General features: G+C 34.5%; 1 protein-coding gene across 7 annotated transcripts in view; it reads left to right on the top strand.

Annotated features, from left to right (window-relative positions):
- The window catches only part of LOC125650285 (girdin-like), a 46,495-nt gene that overhangs the window by 17,216 nt on the left and 13,901 nt on the right, over window positions 1-15,378 (top strand). For all 7 annotated transcript variants that reach the window (XM_048878440.2, XM_056166258.1, XM_048878445.2 and 4 more), the window contains exons 6-14: window positions 1,430-1,549; window positions 2,010-2,176; window positions 4,037-4,118; window positions 5,174-5,245; window positions 5,479-5,565; window positions 5,816-5,962; window positions 6,721-6,856; window positions 8,118-9,505; window positions 11,182-11,309. In XM_048878440.2, coding sequence (XP_048734397.1) covers window positions 1,430-1,549; window positions 2,010-2,176; window positions 4,037-4,118; window positions 5,174-5,245; window positions 5,479-5,565; window positions 5,816-5,962; window positions 6,721-6,856; window positions 8,118-9,505; window positions 11,182-11,309 — 2,327 coding nt within the window. The remainder of the gene's footprint in view (window positions 1-1,429; window positions 1,550-2,009; window positions 2,177-4,036; window positions 4,119-5,173; window positions 5,246-5,478; window positions 5,566-5,815; window positions 5,963-6,720; window positions 6,857-8,117; window positions 9,506-11,181; window positions 11,310-15,378) is intronic.

Genomic DNA, 15,378 nt, shown 5'->3' with positions numbered 1-15,378 from the left:
CAGGGGTACATGTTAATTTAACCCAAAGCAAAATATAAAAAGCAATACACTAAATTCAGAGAAACTGCAAATGTTTCTCATCCTTCAAATAATAAAAAAAACGTGATGATGAGACAACTGAAGGTTTTCTGTAGGTGTGAGGTAATTCCTGATAGCACTCCAAGTGAAATATCTATATTTAGGTTGGACTATTTCCCTTAGTGGTATCCAGTATTATTAGATTAATATTCATAGCTTCTTATCAACTGCTAAATAAGACCATTAATCCTGGAATATTGATGGTGATAGCAGCTCTTCATTATGGAATAGAATGCATGGCGGGGTAGAATTGCTATCGATTGGGTAGTTTTATCTCGGTGCCTAGACTGTTATTTATTGCTTAAACCCTTGAAAAATGTCTCGATGCAATTATCAATATTTAAACGGGGCAGTAGAAAGTCAAGTTTATATAGTATTCACCTGGTATTGAATGCAAACACGCAGTAGGTTTTGTACAAAGGAATGCGTTGAATATGCATGTTAATATACTGATATACAAATGGATTCATTTTGGAGATCAATAGATCAACCATGTTAATTAAGCCACTACAATGGACATTGACTGCTAAAATGACAGACATTCAGATTACAGACATTCCGACATTTCTACGGGTATTAAATGCTAGTCTAGTAATGGTGATTAAAACACATGAATCATAGAGCAGATCAGTTTATAAAGGGTATTTAATATCTAAAGTTACATAACTAATGGAAATACAAGGCTGATATCTCTTGTTAGGAAGGAAAAGTGGACTCCTGATGGAACTTATCAATCACATTATGTCAAACCTAACCACAGCATATAGTTAATAAGGTTTTCTGTATATGGGCCATGCAGCAAGATGTTTTTGATGTTGATTTGTAAATGGAAGAAATCATTTATTGAGCATGGATTTAGACTGAAATATCATTGAAAACCATTTATAAAAAGGCACTTTGTAGAATTCATTCAAGGTGTCGGGAAATTTTCAGCTGATTCGTGTACCAGAGTTAAAGTGCTGGCAACATGCATGTTGCAACATAGATTTTCTTTTTCTGTTTGATAGTAACCCTAAGGTGTTTATGGTAAAGCTACCAAATTTCAAACAAAAATGTTAAACAGGTTTTAAACTCTTAAGTTAAACATGCAAATTGTAAGCATTATGACAACAAACAAATAGATATCCAATTTGAAGGCCAAGATTGCTTTTAAAAAAGTGTGAATATGACAGAATTTTACCATTAGCTTCAAGACATGTACAGGGTCCCAGGAATCAGATTAAGAATTATCATCTTTTCTCATTTACAATTTTTGCAATTGAAGTCAAAATAACAGATGACACTGAGATAATGAACATTATATGACTAAGACAAAATATGTCAGTGTATTTTGTGTTTTTTAATTGCCCAGATTACAGATGACTCGGAGTCCATTCTTCCCATCGAACCCCTGGAACAGCTGGAGACCTATGCGGAGAAAATGTTCAAACATCTTGCAAGGGTCATCAAAGAACGAGATGACTTCTCAGAGGTTAGTAACTCTCACCAGAGTACTCCTATTAAAATATACTGTACTCCAGGTAAATTACCCAAGTATTCAGCTCCACAATGAAGTAAAATCTGGCAGTGTGGTATGATGGACCATATTTCCAATTCCAGAGTTGGTGGTTTGAATCCTCACCGTGTTGTCTAAGTTGTGTCCTTTGGACAGGAACTTGTTGTCAGTGACTCATTTTGTTTTAAATGTGGTCAGTTATATGAACATCTACAGCTATGTTGAATTTCTAAGCAACTCTACATGTACATGTAAAATGATCAGGTAAGGTATTGTTACAGGAAAATCTTACTTGCTTTGTAAATCCTTGAAAAAGTACATTATCTAAAAATTATGTAGAGTTTTGTCATGATGTTTGCAGGTATCTGTAAAGCTTGCCCAGGAGAGGGATTTCTTCCAGACTCAGTTATGTAGAGTTTTGTCACGATGTTTTCAGGTATCTGTAGAGCTTGCCCAGGAGAGGGATTTCTTCCAGACTCAGTTACAGTGCTGTATTCAAGGTACCCCTGTCCCCGTTACGCCCCCTGCTAGTCCGGAGAAGCACCACCTGGTGGTAGAACTGGCTGACAGTAAGGCCAAGATCCGCAGACTAAGACAAGACCTGTAAGTTACCTTGTCAAACAAATACATTGTAAAGACTACAACAGCACCCGTGATATACAGTATATACATTATACAGACTACAACAACACCCGTGATATACAGTATATACATTATACAGACTACAACAGCACCTGTAATATACAGTATATACATTATACAGACTACAACAGCACCCGTAATATACAGTATATACATTATACAGACTACAACAGCACCCGTAATATACAGTATATACATTATACAGACTACAACAGACCCCGTGATATACAGTATATACATTATACAGACTACAACAACACCCGTAATATACAGTATATACATTATACAGACTACAACAACACCCGTGATATACAGTATATACATTATACAGACTACAACAGCACCGTAATATACAGTATATACATTATACAGACTACAACAGCACCTGTAATATACAGTATATACATTATACAGACTACAACAGACCCCGTGATATACAGTATATACATTATACAGACTACAACAGCACCCGTAATATACAGTATATACATTATACAGACTACAACAACACCCGTAATATACAGTATATACATTATACAGACTACAACAGCACCCGTAATATACAGTATATACATTATACAGACTACAACAACACCCGTGTTATACAGTATATACATTATACAGACTACAACAGCACCCGTAATATACAGTATATACATTATACAGACTACAACAGCACCATAATATACAGTATATACATTATACAGACTACAACAGCACCTGTAATATACAGTATATACATTATACAGACTACAACAGACCCCGTGATATACAGTATATACATTATACAGACTACAACAGCACCCGTAATATACAGTATATACATTATACAGACTACAACAGCACCCGTAATATACAGTATATACATTATACAGACTACAACAGACCCCGTGATATACAGTATATACATTATACAGACTACAACAGCACCCGTAATATACAGTATATACATTATACAGACTATGACAGACCCATGTTTTCTTAATATGTGAATACATGGAATAGACTTCATCAGAACCTGTAAGTTTTATGAGCATACAGATTATGATATTCAATTTAAATTGATTGGTTGTTTTTACGTCCCGTGAAAATTTTTTCACTCATATTGAGACGTCACTAGCTGTAGGCGAAGAACCACAAATTTAGGCCTATGCTTAGCACTCAGGGCTGTAGCAATGAGGGTTCTTTATCATACCAACTCCTGATGTGACACGAGACCTCCGTTTTTAAGGTCAAATCCAAAAGATCCTCACTTCGAAATGCCAAGCATTTGGCGAAGGAACAATCAATATGTGTTTCAATATCTTGGATTTGATGCAGCCATGACACGAGTGGGGCTCGAACTCACAACCTCCCAGTTACGAACCAAACGCTCTACCAGTGAGCTACCACAGCTGGTTATTCAGTTTAGATGCATGAACATAAATCCAATGAAATTTTGAATAGAAAAACAATAGATTTTTGTTATAATGCTCACATTATGATACCATTCTCCATTACAAAATCTTGAATGCATTAAAATGATAGTTAATGTACATATTTGTACAATGAGAAAATGTTAAGCTGACAGAGAATAAAGATCATGGAGATGAAAGTTATTATTTTACTGTTTATACCTACAGCATGTAAATGAATTTGAGGACATGGTTACAGTGTATCTTAGTGAGGTTATAATGTACTGTCTTTGTGTTGGTAGTGAGGACATGGTTACAGTACAGTGTATGTGAGTGAGGTTATAATGTAATGTCTTTGTGTTGGTAGTGAGGACATGGTTACAGTGTATGTGAGTGAGGTTATAATGTATTGTCTTTGTGTTGGTAGTGAGGACAAACAGGAGGTCCTATCCGACATGAGGGATGAGCTGGAGGAGAACAAGGCAGTGGTGACCAAACTAAGGAATGAGGTAAGTCGTCTCTTCATTTATATAGTAAAACACCATTACAGCAAGCATGTTCATAATGAATTCACCCTTACAGCGAAGTGATTTTTATTAGTCCCCTACTGACGAAGTCGAAGGGGACATTAGGTTTGCACTCCGACCGTCTGTCCGTCCGTCTGTCCAGCTGTCTGTCCATCAGTCCTGCAAATCAGTTTTCCGGACTTTTTTTGACGTGCTTATAGATATTCATTTGATATTTGGTGCATTGCTTTGCCATAACAAGTTACCTATTCGTCTCGGTCCGTTGATTTTTCACTAAGTTATGGCCCTTGGACTTAGAAAAATAGCATGAATTATTAGTTTTCCTGACTTTATTTTGGCATGCTTGCAGATATTCATTTAATATTTGGTACTTCGCTTTGATTTTTCACTAAGTTATGGCCCTTGGACTTAAAACAATAACATGAATTGTCAGTTTTCTGGACTTTTTTTTATGTGCTTGCAGATATTCATTTGATATTCAGTACATCATGATGATTGCTTTGCCATAACAAGTTACAGATCAATTTTGAAGTTTTCCTTGTCTAGTCTTTGTACCTAAATAGTAGTTGATTTCCAACCATTCCTATCTTGGTTTCCCAATCTTCCCTTTTACCATAACCTTGGACTCATAATGAACTTTGAATATTGTTGCGGTCCAATAATTTTTGTCTCCGGTAGGGGACTATGTATTGCTATGCAATACTCTCAGAATGCTTGTTTACACTGTTTTTCAGAGCATAAAATCAAGAACTTACTCTGTTTTTCAGAGCATAAAATCAAAAACTCAACACTGTTTTTCAGAGCATAAAATCAAGAACTTATACTGTTTTTCAAAGTGTAAAATCAAAAACTTATCAAAGAAAGATTCAAGTTTTGTCAGTATTTGCTCATGGAAACAAGTTTACCTGCTTAAGTACTTGTGTATTTACCTGCTTAAGTACTTGTGTATTTACCTGCTTAAGTACTTGTGTATTTACCTGCTTATGTACTTGTGTATTTACCTGCTTATGTACAAGTTTGTGTATGTTTATTTCCAGAACTCTGAATTGATTCAGGACGCAAGAACAGCAAGATCATTAAGGGATGAGCTGGATGTTTTACGAGAAAAAGTATGAATATTTCATCAGCCAATTTGCTAAGTTTTCAGGGAGATAATTTTTCAGGGAAAAAATGGGATTTTGCACATCAAGTATTAATAGATGCAGAAATAATCCTGTTTTTGTAATTGGGGGAAAAGTGAGAATTTATTTATTTAGAATGTTATTGATTTTTTTCCTTCAAAGTTGATAGAAGAATTGCATATATATTGAATTATCAACTACTTTTAATCTCTTTTTTACAGTTAGGGAAAGCAGATGGCTACCAAAATGAAATTCTAAAGTACAAAGAGAAGCTAAATGAGTTGGAATTCTACAAAACCAGAGTTGATGTAAGTTCCGATTTGGTGACAAGAAGCATTATTGTGCAGTTACACCTGATTACAAATCGAGGAATTGTGATAAGGGACGTAACTCTGAAAACTTACCTAGATGTCTGAGTAAATATATACTATATAAATGAAAGATAATTCTCTACTGGTTTATTTTTCAACCCCGTTAAGAGCTGATTAGTGAAAGGATCAGTGTTTTATTGATGATATGTATACATGGTGCAGTTTCAGTAATATTTTCATTTTATAGGAACTGAGAGAGGACAACACAATTTTAATAGAAACCAAGAACATGCTGGAAGAGCAACTGTCGAACTGTCACAAGAGAGTGGAGACGGTGGTGGAGCTGGAAAACGAACTCCGCAAAAAACGCCAAATGGTCGAGGAAATGGCACTGGTATATTATTTGATTAAAATCACACCATACTTTACATAGAGATAAATAGTAGCTGAAGTAAAAGTGGCAAGTGGTGTATTATAAGTATGCATTACTGGTCCACAGGAATCAACAGATGGCTGTAAACCAACTTTTATTCAATGACCACTTTATTTTGTGATTAAACAGTAATAAACTGGTTCCCAGAGACAAATTTTCTGGACTTGAGATCATCTTAAACAAATACTGTATACATCAAAGGACTGTTTTATCGGGAGAAATATTCGTGATAATTAAGTTTCTGAAAACCTTGTGAAAATATCTATTACACGAATAAAAATTGGTTTACAGTATTTGAAGTAGTCATGTAAAGGCACTGGTGTACCATTTAATTACAATCTCACAGTGTACTTAATCAGCTGACGATATGAAGGGGAAATGACACTTTTCACTATCACAATTTACAGTTAGAGAGACTTTTAGAATTGTTCCACTGTGGAGATACATGTAGTTTTAGAGTTTCAAAATCATCTGTACACTATCTAGGAATAGGATATGGTTTATCGTACAGTAAAATACGATTATAGTGAACCCCCAAGGTCAGCCAAAAACAGTTCATTATAACCAAAGTTTACATTATATCCAAGAAAATTTTCATTATTTTCCTCTCATAGGGAATAAAGGTGACTATGTGATAAGTGTGTTTTAATACAGACACAAAATATTTGTAGTATTTCCTAGTTCATTAAGTCTGAATTTAAATTATGCTCTTTGATTAGGAACGGGACACAGACAGAGAGAAGCTGAGAATTTTGACAGAGGAAAATGCACAGCTCCAGTACGAAAAGAAGTCTAGTCTGAATGAGAGTACCAACTTAGAGAATGAGCTAGACTCGGCCCGACTAAGGATTATGGGTATGTGTGATCTAGGTGTATAAGTGTATTTTATCTGTTAGATAAACACTTAATTTGAAGTAATCTTTTAAAATCGTGTTTAATTATAGGATTAAACATTCTTTGCGAAACACTTTTATGTTAAATTTGTGAGTAAAATGTCCGGAGTTTACACATCGATAAATTCTTCAAAAAGAATGTTTGATTCTTATAATTCCAATTCATTCACTTTATTAACAATTGCAAAAATTTTAATAGTTTCCCTGCACTATGTTATTTGTTTTCAGGCGTGTATGAATACATCGCATTTTCGGATTTATTGATGTGTAAACTATTGTTCAGCTTTATTTTTGTCCAATCAAAACAATTGTAATAAATAACATTGGAATTATAGCTATATATGCTGTGATCGTTGGATGTTATTGAAGGAATAAAAAACATGTGTTTTACATCAAACTATATAAGTTAATATACTTCATGCAAATTATGCAATTTAAAAAGTAATCAAACTAATTTCTTATTTAATTACGTATTCCCTGAGTTGGATACTGAACGTCCCATTTTGTAAATTGCACACGGAATTTCAAAAGCAAAAAATCATAAGGCAACATGAAAGCTGTTGGCGGGATACATTCAGCGATAAAAGACAGTCAGATGGGGAACACGGTAGAGAGAATCACTTTGAGCAATGGAGGGGTAGTTAAATTTCGTGCTTAACATGAAATCACCATTCAGTATGACTACATACAGTAAACGTTACTCATCTCCCATGCTGTTTCTAATAATGTTTTTGTCGCGTGCTTATGCACATCCACTATAAACGTCATTCCTTCATAAATATGCATTAGAAAAAAATCGTTTTCTCCTTACATTGAGCAGACCAGTACTCCTTTTATACCCGTATATAATTTGTCGAAATTGTCAAACTGTATTATTTATATTGACAAAATTTTGGTCTGGTTTTTAACATCGCACAAAATACTGTTTGATTCGGCACAGATACCTTTAAAAGAGTTTCAGTGTTGCACTTGTTCATCTGTGAAATAGGATGAAGTAACCCAACTTTATTTGTGAAGATTTTATTTCACAATTTACAAGTAATGAAGTGTTTTGCGGTGATTGATTTTCATGACGGAGGTAACCTTAAACAAATGCAATATACATGGCGACAAGGTTCTTGTGAACTTTGTGAAAATTTCTCACACGTGGATAAAAGTTGGTTTACAGTATATGATATACTTCTATTAAACAAATGGTTTACATAGATCTTTATGTTTCCTAGGAATGGGAGGAAGTTTATCTGCCCAACTGACGGAGACCACTAATGCCAAAATCCTCAGGTTAGAGTTAGAAAACCAAAGACTGAACCAGAAACTCGAAGAAGCCAAGGAAAAGATGTTAATTGAGAATGCCGAGAGGAATCTGGAGCTGGAGAAAGAAAACCAGAGGCTGGCCAAAAAAGTGGAAAAACTGTTGGAAACCAATCAGGAGACATCACAAAACTGTTTGGAGATGGAGCAGAAAATGGAACATTTGGAATTGGAGAAGGAAAATCTAATTCAGACACTGGATACAGTAAAAGAGAACTCAGAGAGACAGGTAAAGGAGTTGGAGAGAGAGAATGATCAGCTGACTCACACTGTGGAGGTCGTTAGGGCCAGGAGTGAGCAGACGAATGATGCCCGGCTGAAGGACTTAGAAAGGGAAAACAAACGGATGTCGCAATCTGTGTCACAGAAAGATCAACGGTTGTCTAAAGTAGAGTATGATAATCGGCAGCTACTGAAGTCGTACAATTCACTGAAACATAATTGTGATAGGATTTCTGATTTAGAAACGGAAAATGTCAACTTGGAAAAAGAAAATAATGAAATGCATAAAGTCATATCAACTTTGAAATTAACTTGTGATAAGTATGAAACGTTGGAGCAGGAAAATTCAGACCTGGATGTAGAGAATAGGAAGTTACAGAAAGCTGTGGAAAGTTTGAATGTTCAGTTACAGAAAAAGGAAATTCTAGAGCAGGATGTGATTAATTTAAGGGTGGAAAATCAGAAATTACATAGATCTTTAGATACGTCAAAAAACTCTTCCTTGAGAATTGCCGAGGTGGAAAATGAAAAAGATGCACTAAACAGGGAACTTCAGCATTTAAAGAAGTCACTGGAGGTGCAAAAAAATCTCCGAACAAAACAGGAGCAAATGGAACTAGACTTACTGGACCTAGACAATGAAAACCAGAGAGTGCAGAAGTCATTGGAAATAACTACTAAACGAGTGCAACAACTAGAGAAAGACAACTCGGATTTAGAAATGGAAACGGAGAAACTTCAAAAAACAATAGAAAAGATGAAAATTTCCAACAAAAGACTGCTTGAGACTGAAAAACAGGTATCGGAATTAGAAGAGGAAGTGAGAAAACTAAACAAAGAGAAATCGGCATTAGAGAAGGAAAAGAAGCGTGTAAAACAGACACTGGATTTGAAGGAGTCTGTGTTTGATGATATTAGTGCTAAATACAGTGCTTTAGACAGGGAACATAAAAGTGTAAAGAAATCTTTAGAATCTCAGAAGGACATGGTGACACACACTCGTGAGTTGGAGAAAGAAAACCGGGAAGTGAAGCAGCAATGTGGAATGCACCAGAGGACGCTGGCCACACTAAGGGAGGTAAGTCAAATGATAAAAGTCATGATGTCAGAGGAACATTACTGAAATTATACTCCAGCCAGCCAGACACTTATATTCTATGTTATCACATATATTTGTTTTGTTTTATTTTCATCACATTTTATTTCAATCTTATTTAATTTGTATATAAGGGGTGTAGAGATGTTAACCAAGCCCTTACTTGTAGGAGCACTGAAATTATGAAATTAGTACTCATTAACTCTAGAAAAATATGGTATGATTTTGTGAGAAATTCTTTGATTTTTAACAGAAAATCAATATTTTTTAGGAAATCAATATTGTTACTTGTTGATATTGTAATTAGGAGATAATGGCATTTAATCTTCATACCAGTTGATTGCCCTTGGTAGTTGATGAGTCTATCTTGTGATTAAAATGACATAAGCAATGTGCCCCAAACCAAATATTTGAAAATATCATAGAAGTCATATTCACTCTCTGTGGAAAAAAATGCCAACAATATCCTCCTTCAACATTTGAAAAATATTTAAAGGGGTAATAAGTAAACCAGCACAATGTAACAGCTGGTATGAAATGGCAAATTAGCTAGAGCTACACATATGGATGTCCATATCTAAGTAGACAGTAAAGGATGGTGAAGCAATAAGAACTGATCGAGATGCTGCTCTGATCAAGCACTGTAAATGTACTTTTTTCCACAAGGTCATAATTCCAGGAGATAACAATTTTTGTTCAATCTGCAGATAGAAAATAACGCGGATTTCATGAACTTCCAATGAATATCTTAAATGTTCTTTAAGTATGCTGGGACAGATTTTTGACCACATACATAGCGTAAATTAACCCCATGTAGAAAAAGGATGTCTACAATACTTAGTCACCGATTACTTCATTTGACTTCCTTAGAAGAATTTTAAGATGGGGCAAAAGATGGTTAGTTTGTTTGACATATGAATTGTATTAGGTTGTGGAAGTTCTTACATTGTGTTTTACACTGCCTTCTGAAATACTCAGTGGTAATGAAGTTTCAGCGAAATTGAGAGTATACACCTATTTACTGGCTATGAGGACAATAGCAAGTTTATTGTCCCCCAAGACAGCAACTATTTCCCCGAAACGCAGCCGAGGGAAATAGTTGCTGTAGAAGGGGACAATAAACTTGCTATTGTCCGAATAGTCAGTAAATAGGTGTTTTATTATACCAAAGTAGACTTTACTTGTGTCAGACATACCAAAGTGAAGTAAACTAATTAGAGTTATCGGACTTTGACGTTACAGAAAAGAAAACGCGGGAAAATATAGCATCCGGTAAATAGTTTCGAGACTATTTCCCTAGGGCAGATAGTTCAGAAACTATTTCAAGGCTATAGCGTTATCGAGAAGAAATAGCAAATTTATTCACCTAACAATTATATAGCAAAAACATTCAAATAATCAACAGTATTCAACTCGGATATTAAAAACCTGTAAGTATACTAAGCTGAAAAAAAGGAGGGTTAGATGAAAGCAAAAATCTCTTTGCTGATTACTTCTCTGGGACATATTCTTTGAATCTTTCTGTATCTGTCTATCTGCAGCTCTAAACTTGGTCCTAATTATTAAACTATACATGATAGAGACATCATACTCCATTAACTGAAAGGTGAATGTGACCATGTTCGGGGGCATACTATTTCACAAACGTTTTTTTCCAGGACTTAGTCAATGAGAAGATTAAGAGTCAGAATCTGAGTAATGACTTTGACAAGCTGACCCAGGAACTAGAAAGAGTGGGCATTAACAAGGAGAAGTTAGTGATGGCTGATCACAGGCAGGATGAGAAGTGAGTTATCTCCCTTTGTCTGTATTGAGTATTTCAGAGTCTGATATTGAATATTACATTATTTTAACAAATCTTTCATGAAATACATGTATAATTTTAAGGGGGGGGGGGGGCATATATATGAGCAAAGAATTTTATGTATAATGGGGAAATACATACTGTGTATGTCATGTGTAATGACTCATTGTCATTTTGGCTTTGTTCACACAGAACTTTTGAAGTTTTAAATGTTATTTCAGTGTGTTTCTTGGTAATGAAAAAATCAATTTAAATAACCTTTGAAAAATCCTTTCTCATTATTTCATTAATATTTTGGGATCAGAAGTATGAAGTAAAACCACTATTTTGGCTTCATTCCATTCACCCAAAGCCAACACAATAATAGTGGACAATGCTTGGAATGTTGAGTGTTGAGCAGAACAGTTCTTTAGATTGACTTTATTTACTTTCAATTAAAGAAAATTGCACCTTTTTACAATACTAGCTTTGACATGTTAAAAGCAATGTTTCATGATCTGGCATCTTGTGGAGACACAATAGTTAGGTGTTTAAGATCTGTACTCAATAATTTTCACCATGTCTTGCTTACACAGGGCTGGACATTTGGGTTCTGAGTGTCTTTATTAACGGACCCAGACTCCATTGTGTAAACATCTCTCATCTGTTTCAAGGAGTCAAACAATAGACAAGAATTGATTTTTCCCTAATGTGCATTTAGCTTTTCTATGGAAAAAATATTTATGTGTCCCACACTTAACTTGGTGTGTTATAAGTAATGTTGGACAAACTCCGAGAACAGAAATAAGAGAAATTTTGTCGTCAAAGTTTAAATATATGCGCATTTTAAGAAGCATTGTTTTAAAACAATATTTTGATACATGTGTATACATTGCCAAAGTCCAAATGTATTTAAATTTTGTGATATATATATATAACGTCAAATTCAAGTGTAAAAACACTGAAAAAGGTTTGCATGTTTATTTTGAAAATATATGTATGAATTAGCATATCTTCTTTAACACAGTATTATTTTGTATATCCACAACTTATACTAGATAGGTATGTGGTACTATTTACCCATTTTCTTTTTTATCCATCTTGTACAGGTACTTTTGAAAAGCTTGCAAATTTGTAAATCCTTATGTGTACTTCATCTATCAGTATGTTTAGGATTCGAGAGAATGAACTGAACATGATTCTAAATTCAGGCTAATTAAAAAACGAGAATGAGAAAATCAATGACATGTAGTTAAAATCTTCCCTATGTCAGATAAATCGTACCTGGGCCAGTAAGTGAAAACAGAATTTTGACAATGAGGAAGCTTGCATGAAGTATTGAGGGATTTTACATTAAAATTTACCCTTTCAGATATTTCCATTAATTCTGTTTTTTAAAAAAAAAAGGCCAGGATTGAAACTGCATGGTTAGAATGAGAACTAATGAGGAAACATTGATCCCGAGTTTCAGTCAGCCCCAGTATTTCATATTAGCAATAACAAGATTCATACTAAAATAGAGCTTCAGTTATTAATTTATTTTACCCAGACTCCCAGTTCATTTATACCCTGGATTATTTCTTTTTTATAATAATCAATTCCTGATGCGGGAAGCATATGTTCATGTCTGTAGTCCAGATATTTAAATGCTGGGTGTCTTGAGCGGGCTACTTAGTGACTATACTACCCGTGTGCAACACTGACATTGTCAAAGACAGGAAATTGATCCTTAAGACTCGGCTATCAGAATTGTCTATCAGAATTTACTGTTTATCTTGTAAGGTTGAAGAGGCTTAACTTTTAAAAAAAAAACAACTTCCATTTGGATTTGCCACTTCCGCTGTGAACGCAGGTAGACCCTAGGAGTTTAGCTGATAGAATCTCTTGAGTAAACTTGACCTCAATCAGGAAACAAGTTACTAGTATGGAGAAAGACTCTGGGTACCTGTTGCCAGGTTGTGTCCACCTGAGCCTCAGGTAAAATAGGATTGCCCCCGATGTTTCTACAGGTATAAGGAACTTGCATGGAGGAAGCAAGGAGTTAAGCAATCTCATAAGTGAGAATTGAGGAGAAAGTCTTTTGGAGATGGAAGTGATATATGAAGGAAGTTTTCCTGAAGTTTTTGAGTGTGAGATACCTGGGCGAAACTCGTCTGAGAGTTACGAGGACCGGGAGGAGTACCAGACTAGTTTAGACTCGGGTGACGAGAACCAGAGTATCCTTGAGATTAAGTCTATGAACTATCAGGGTAATTCTGATGCAGACTTTTGTGTGGGTGATGAAAAACAGCACAAAGATTCAAGGAAACACTACAGTTTTAATGTGTATGATTATTCTGATGATGAGGAGGAGGATGGGTTTGAGAATTTTAAGGAAAAGGTTATTGTGTAAGTAAATACCTATGTATGAAGGAAAGTCTTGATATTTAGCAAACGTGCCATATATCAAGACCATTGTAAGCATGATTTAAAGAACAATGCTTTATCATTGACTTGATTAAGCATCATGTATGGTTTTTATTCTCAAAATCAAGATTTTTATTTATTACCTAAATTTACTATTTTTTACTGTTTAATCTTTTTTTTTTTGTTTATCAAATTTTACTGTGCTATGAAAGAACAGGATATGACAATTCAGTTTTCTGTAATTGTTGAATTGATAAAGGAAACAGAAGTGCGATAGCATTTTATCAATGTTTGTGTTAAGTTATTTTTCTCAAGAGATTTGACTGTTCAATGATGGAAGGACATTGTGTGTAAAAATATTATTGGCTACAGAACTTTTCCTTGGTATCAAATTTCATATAAAACAGTTTGCAGGGTGATGGTTTCATAAGCAAAGATTTTAAGTTCTCTTAAAAAATGGGACAGCCCAATGTATAAAAAGTGTTATATGCCCAGCTAAACAGTTCTAAAATAAAACTATGCATGTACAAAAAAATAAAAAGCAGTGCAGGAGAGAAAATTGATGAAAGGAAATTTCATACTGGTGTCTTGCAACGTTTATTTTTCAAAAGTTATTATAATTTTTTGGGCTCGGTATTCAATGTAAATTTATTTGCATATCTGGCAAATTCTTTGTCATTGGGATCAGAAGTGTGAAATGTATTGTTCAGATCTGTGAATGAATTTACTTTTTCTTGCACAAGATGATAGGTTTGCTTTGGACTTTTGGCAGGAGTCAAAAAAGATTTTTTTTTTCAACAAACATCAAAGTTTGAAAATATATATTTTGCATTGTAGTTTGATATTATTTGAAGTAACACTGGAATGCCATAGATAAAATAGAGATGTTTTTGTTCCACGTGGGAATGTGACTGTACAATAGACACTTTGACTTGATCGATAGACGTCACAATTAATCAGTAAATATTGACTGTGTATCAGATGCGTCCATAAGTCGAGAAGACTGTGTGCTTTCTTCACGCTCATCACAGTCACGGGACATGCTAAGTAAATTCTTCACGTCTAGCAGCAGACTCTTGTGTCAAATCTACAATGTAAACACGAGGATGAAAGTCATTGTGTTTCCATACAATAATGCTTTGATCTTTCCATAGCTCATGAAATGTATTCAAATGCATTGAAAACTGTCATCCAATAATTGAGCTCAGTATGTATGTAATTCAGCTCTTTGATGTGGTTAAAACTATAGGTAAATTAAGGGGTATATTTAAAAGGGGCTAAAGAATTATTAGAATTGAAGATTACTTTTGGAAACAAACAGTGTTTGCTGTGTTCTTCATTTGTTGCCAGTATGGCCTTTTCAGCTGCTAGTGATAATTAGTCAAATTTCAACCCATTGTGTCTGTTGTTGAAGAAAATTTAATTGGTCAATAATTCACCAGTTTCTCTCCTTCGTTAGAAATGTACTTTATAAGAGTATAATGAACACTTATGATGTTTAGATGACTTCACCAATACACAAAGAACCTGGGTTGTTATTTTAGTATGTGACTGTTAAAATATCACCGTAATTGGTAACTTGACTCATGCATAAATCTTAAAAAAGAGGACGATAGTTTGTAATCAATATCTTGATAGTTTCCATAATGATTTATATAATTATATC

Source organism: Ostrea edulis, chromosome 5 (assembly GCF_947568905.1).
Source record: "Ostrea edulis chromosome 5, xbOstEdul1.1, whole genome shotgun sequence".
NCBI classification, from domain to species: Eukaryota; Metazoa; Mollusca; class Bivalvia; order Ostreida; family Ostreidae; genus Ostrea; species Ostrea edulis.
This window is presented reverse-complemented; position numbering and strand designations above follow the sequence as displayed.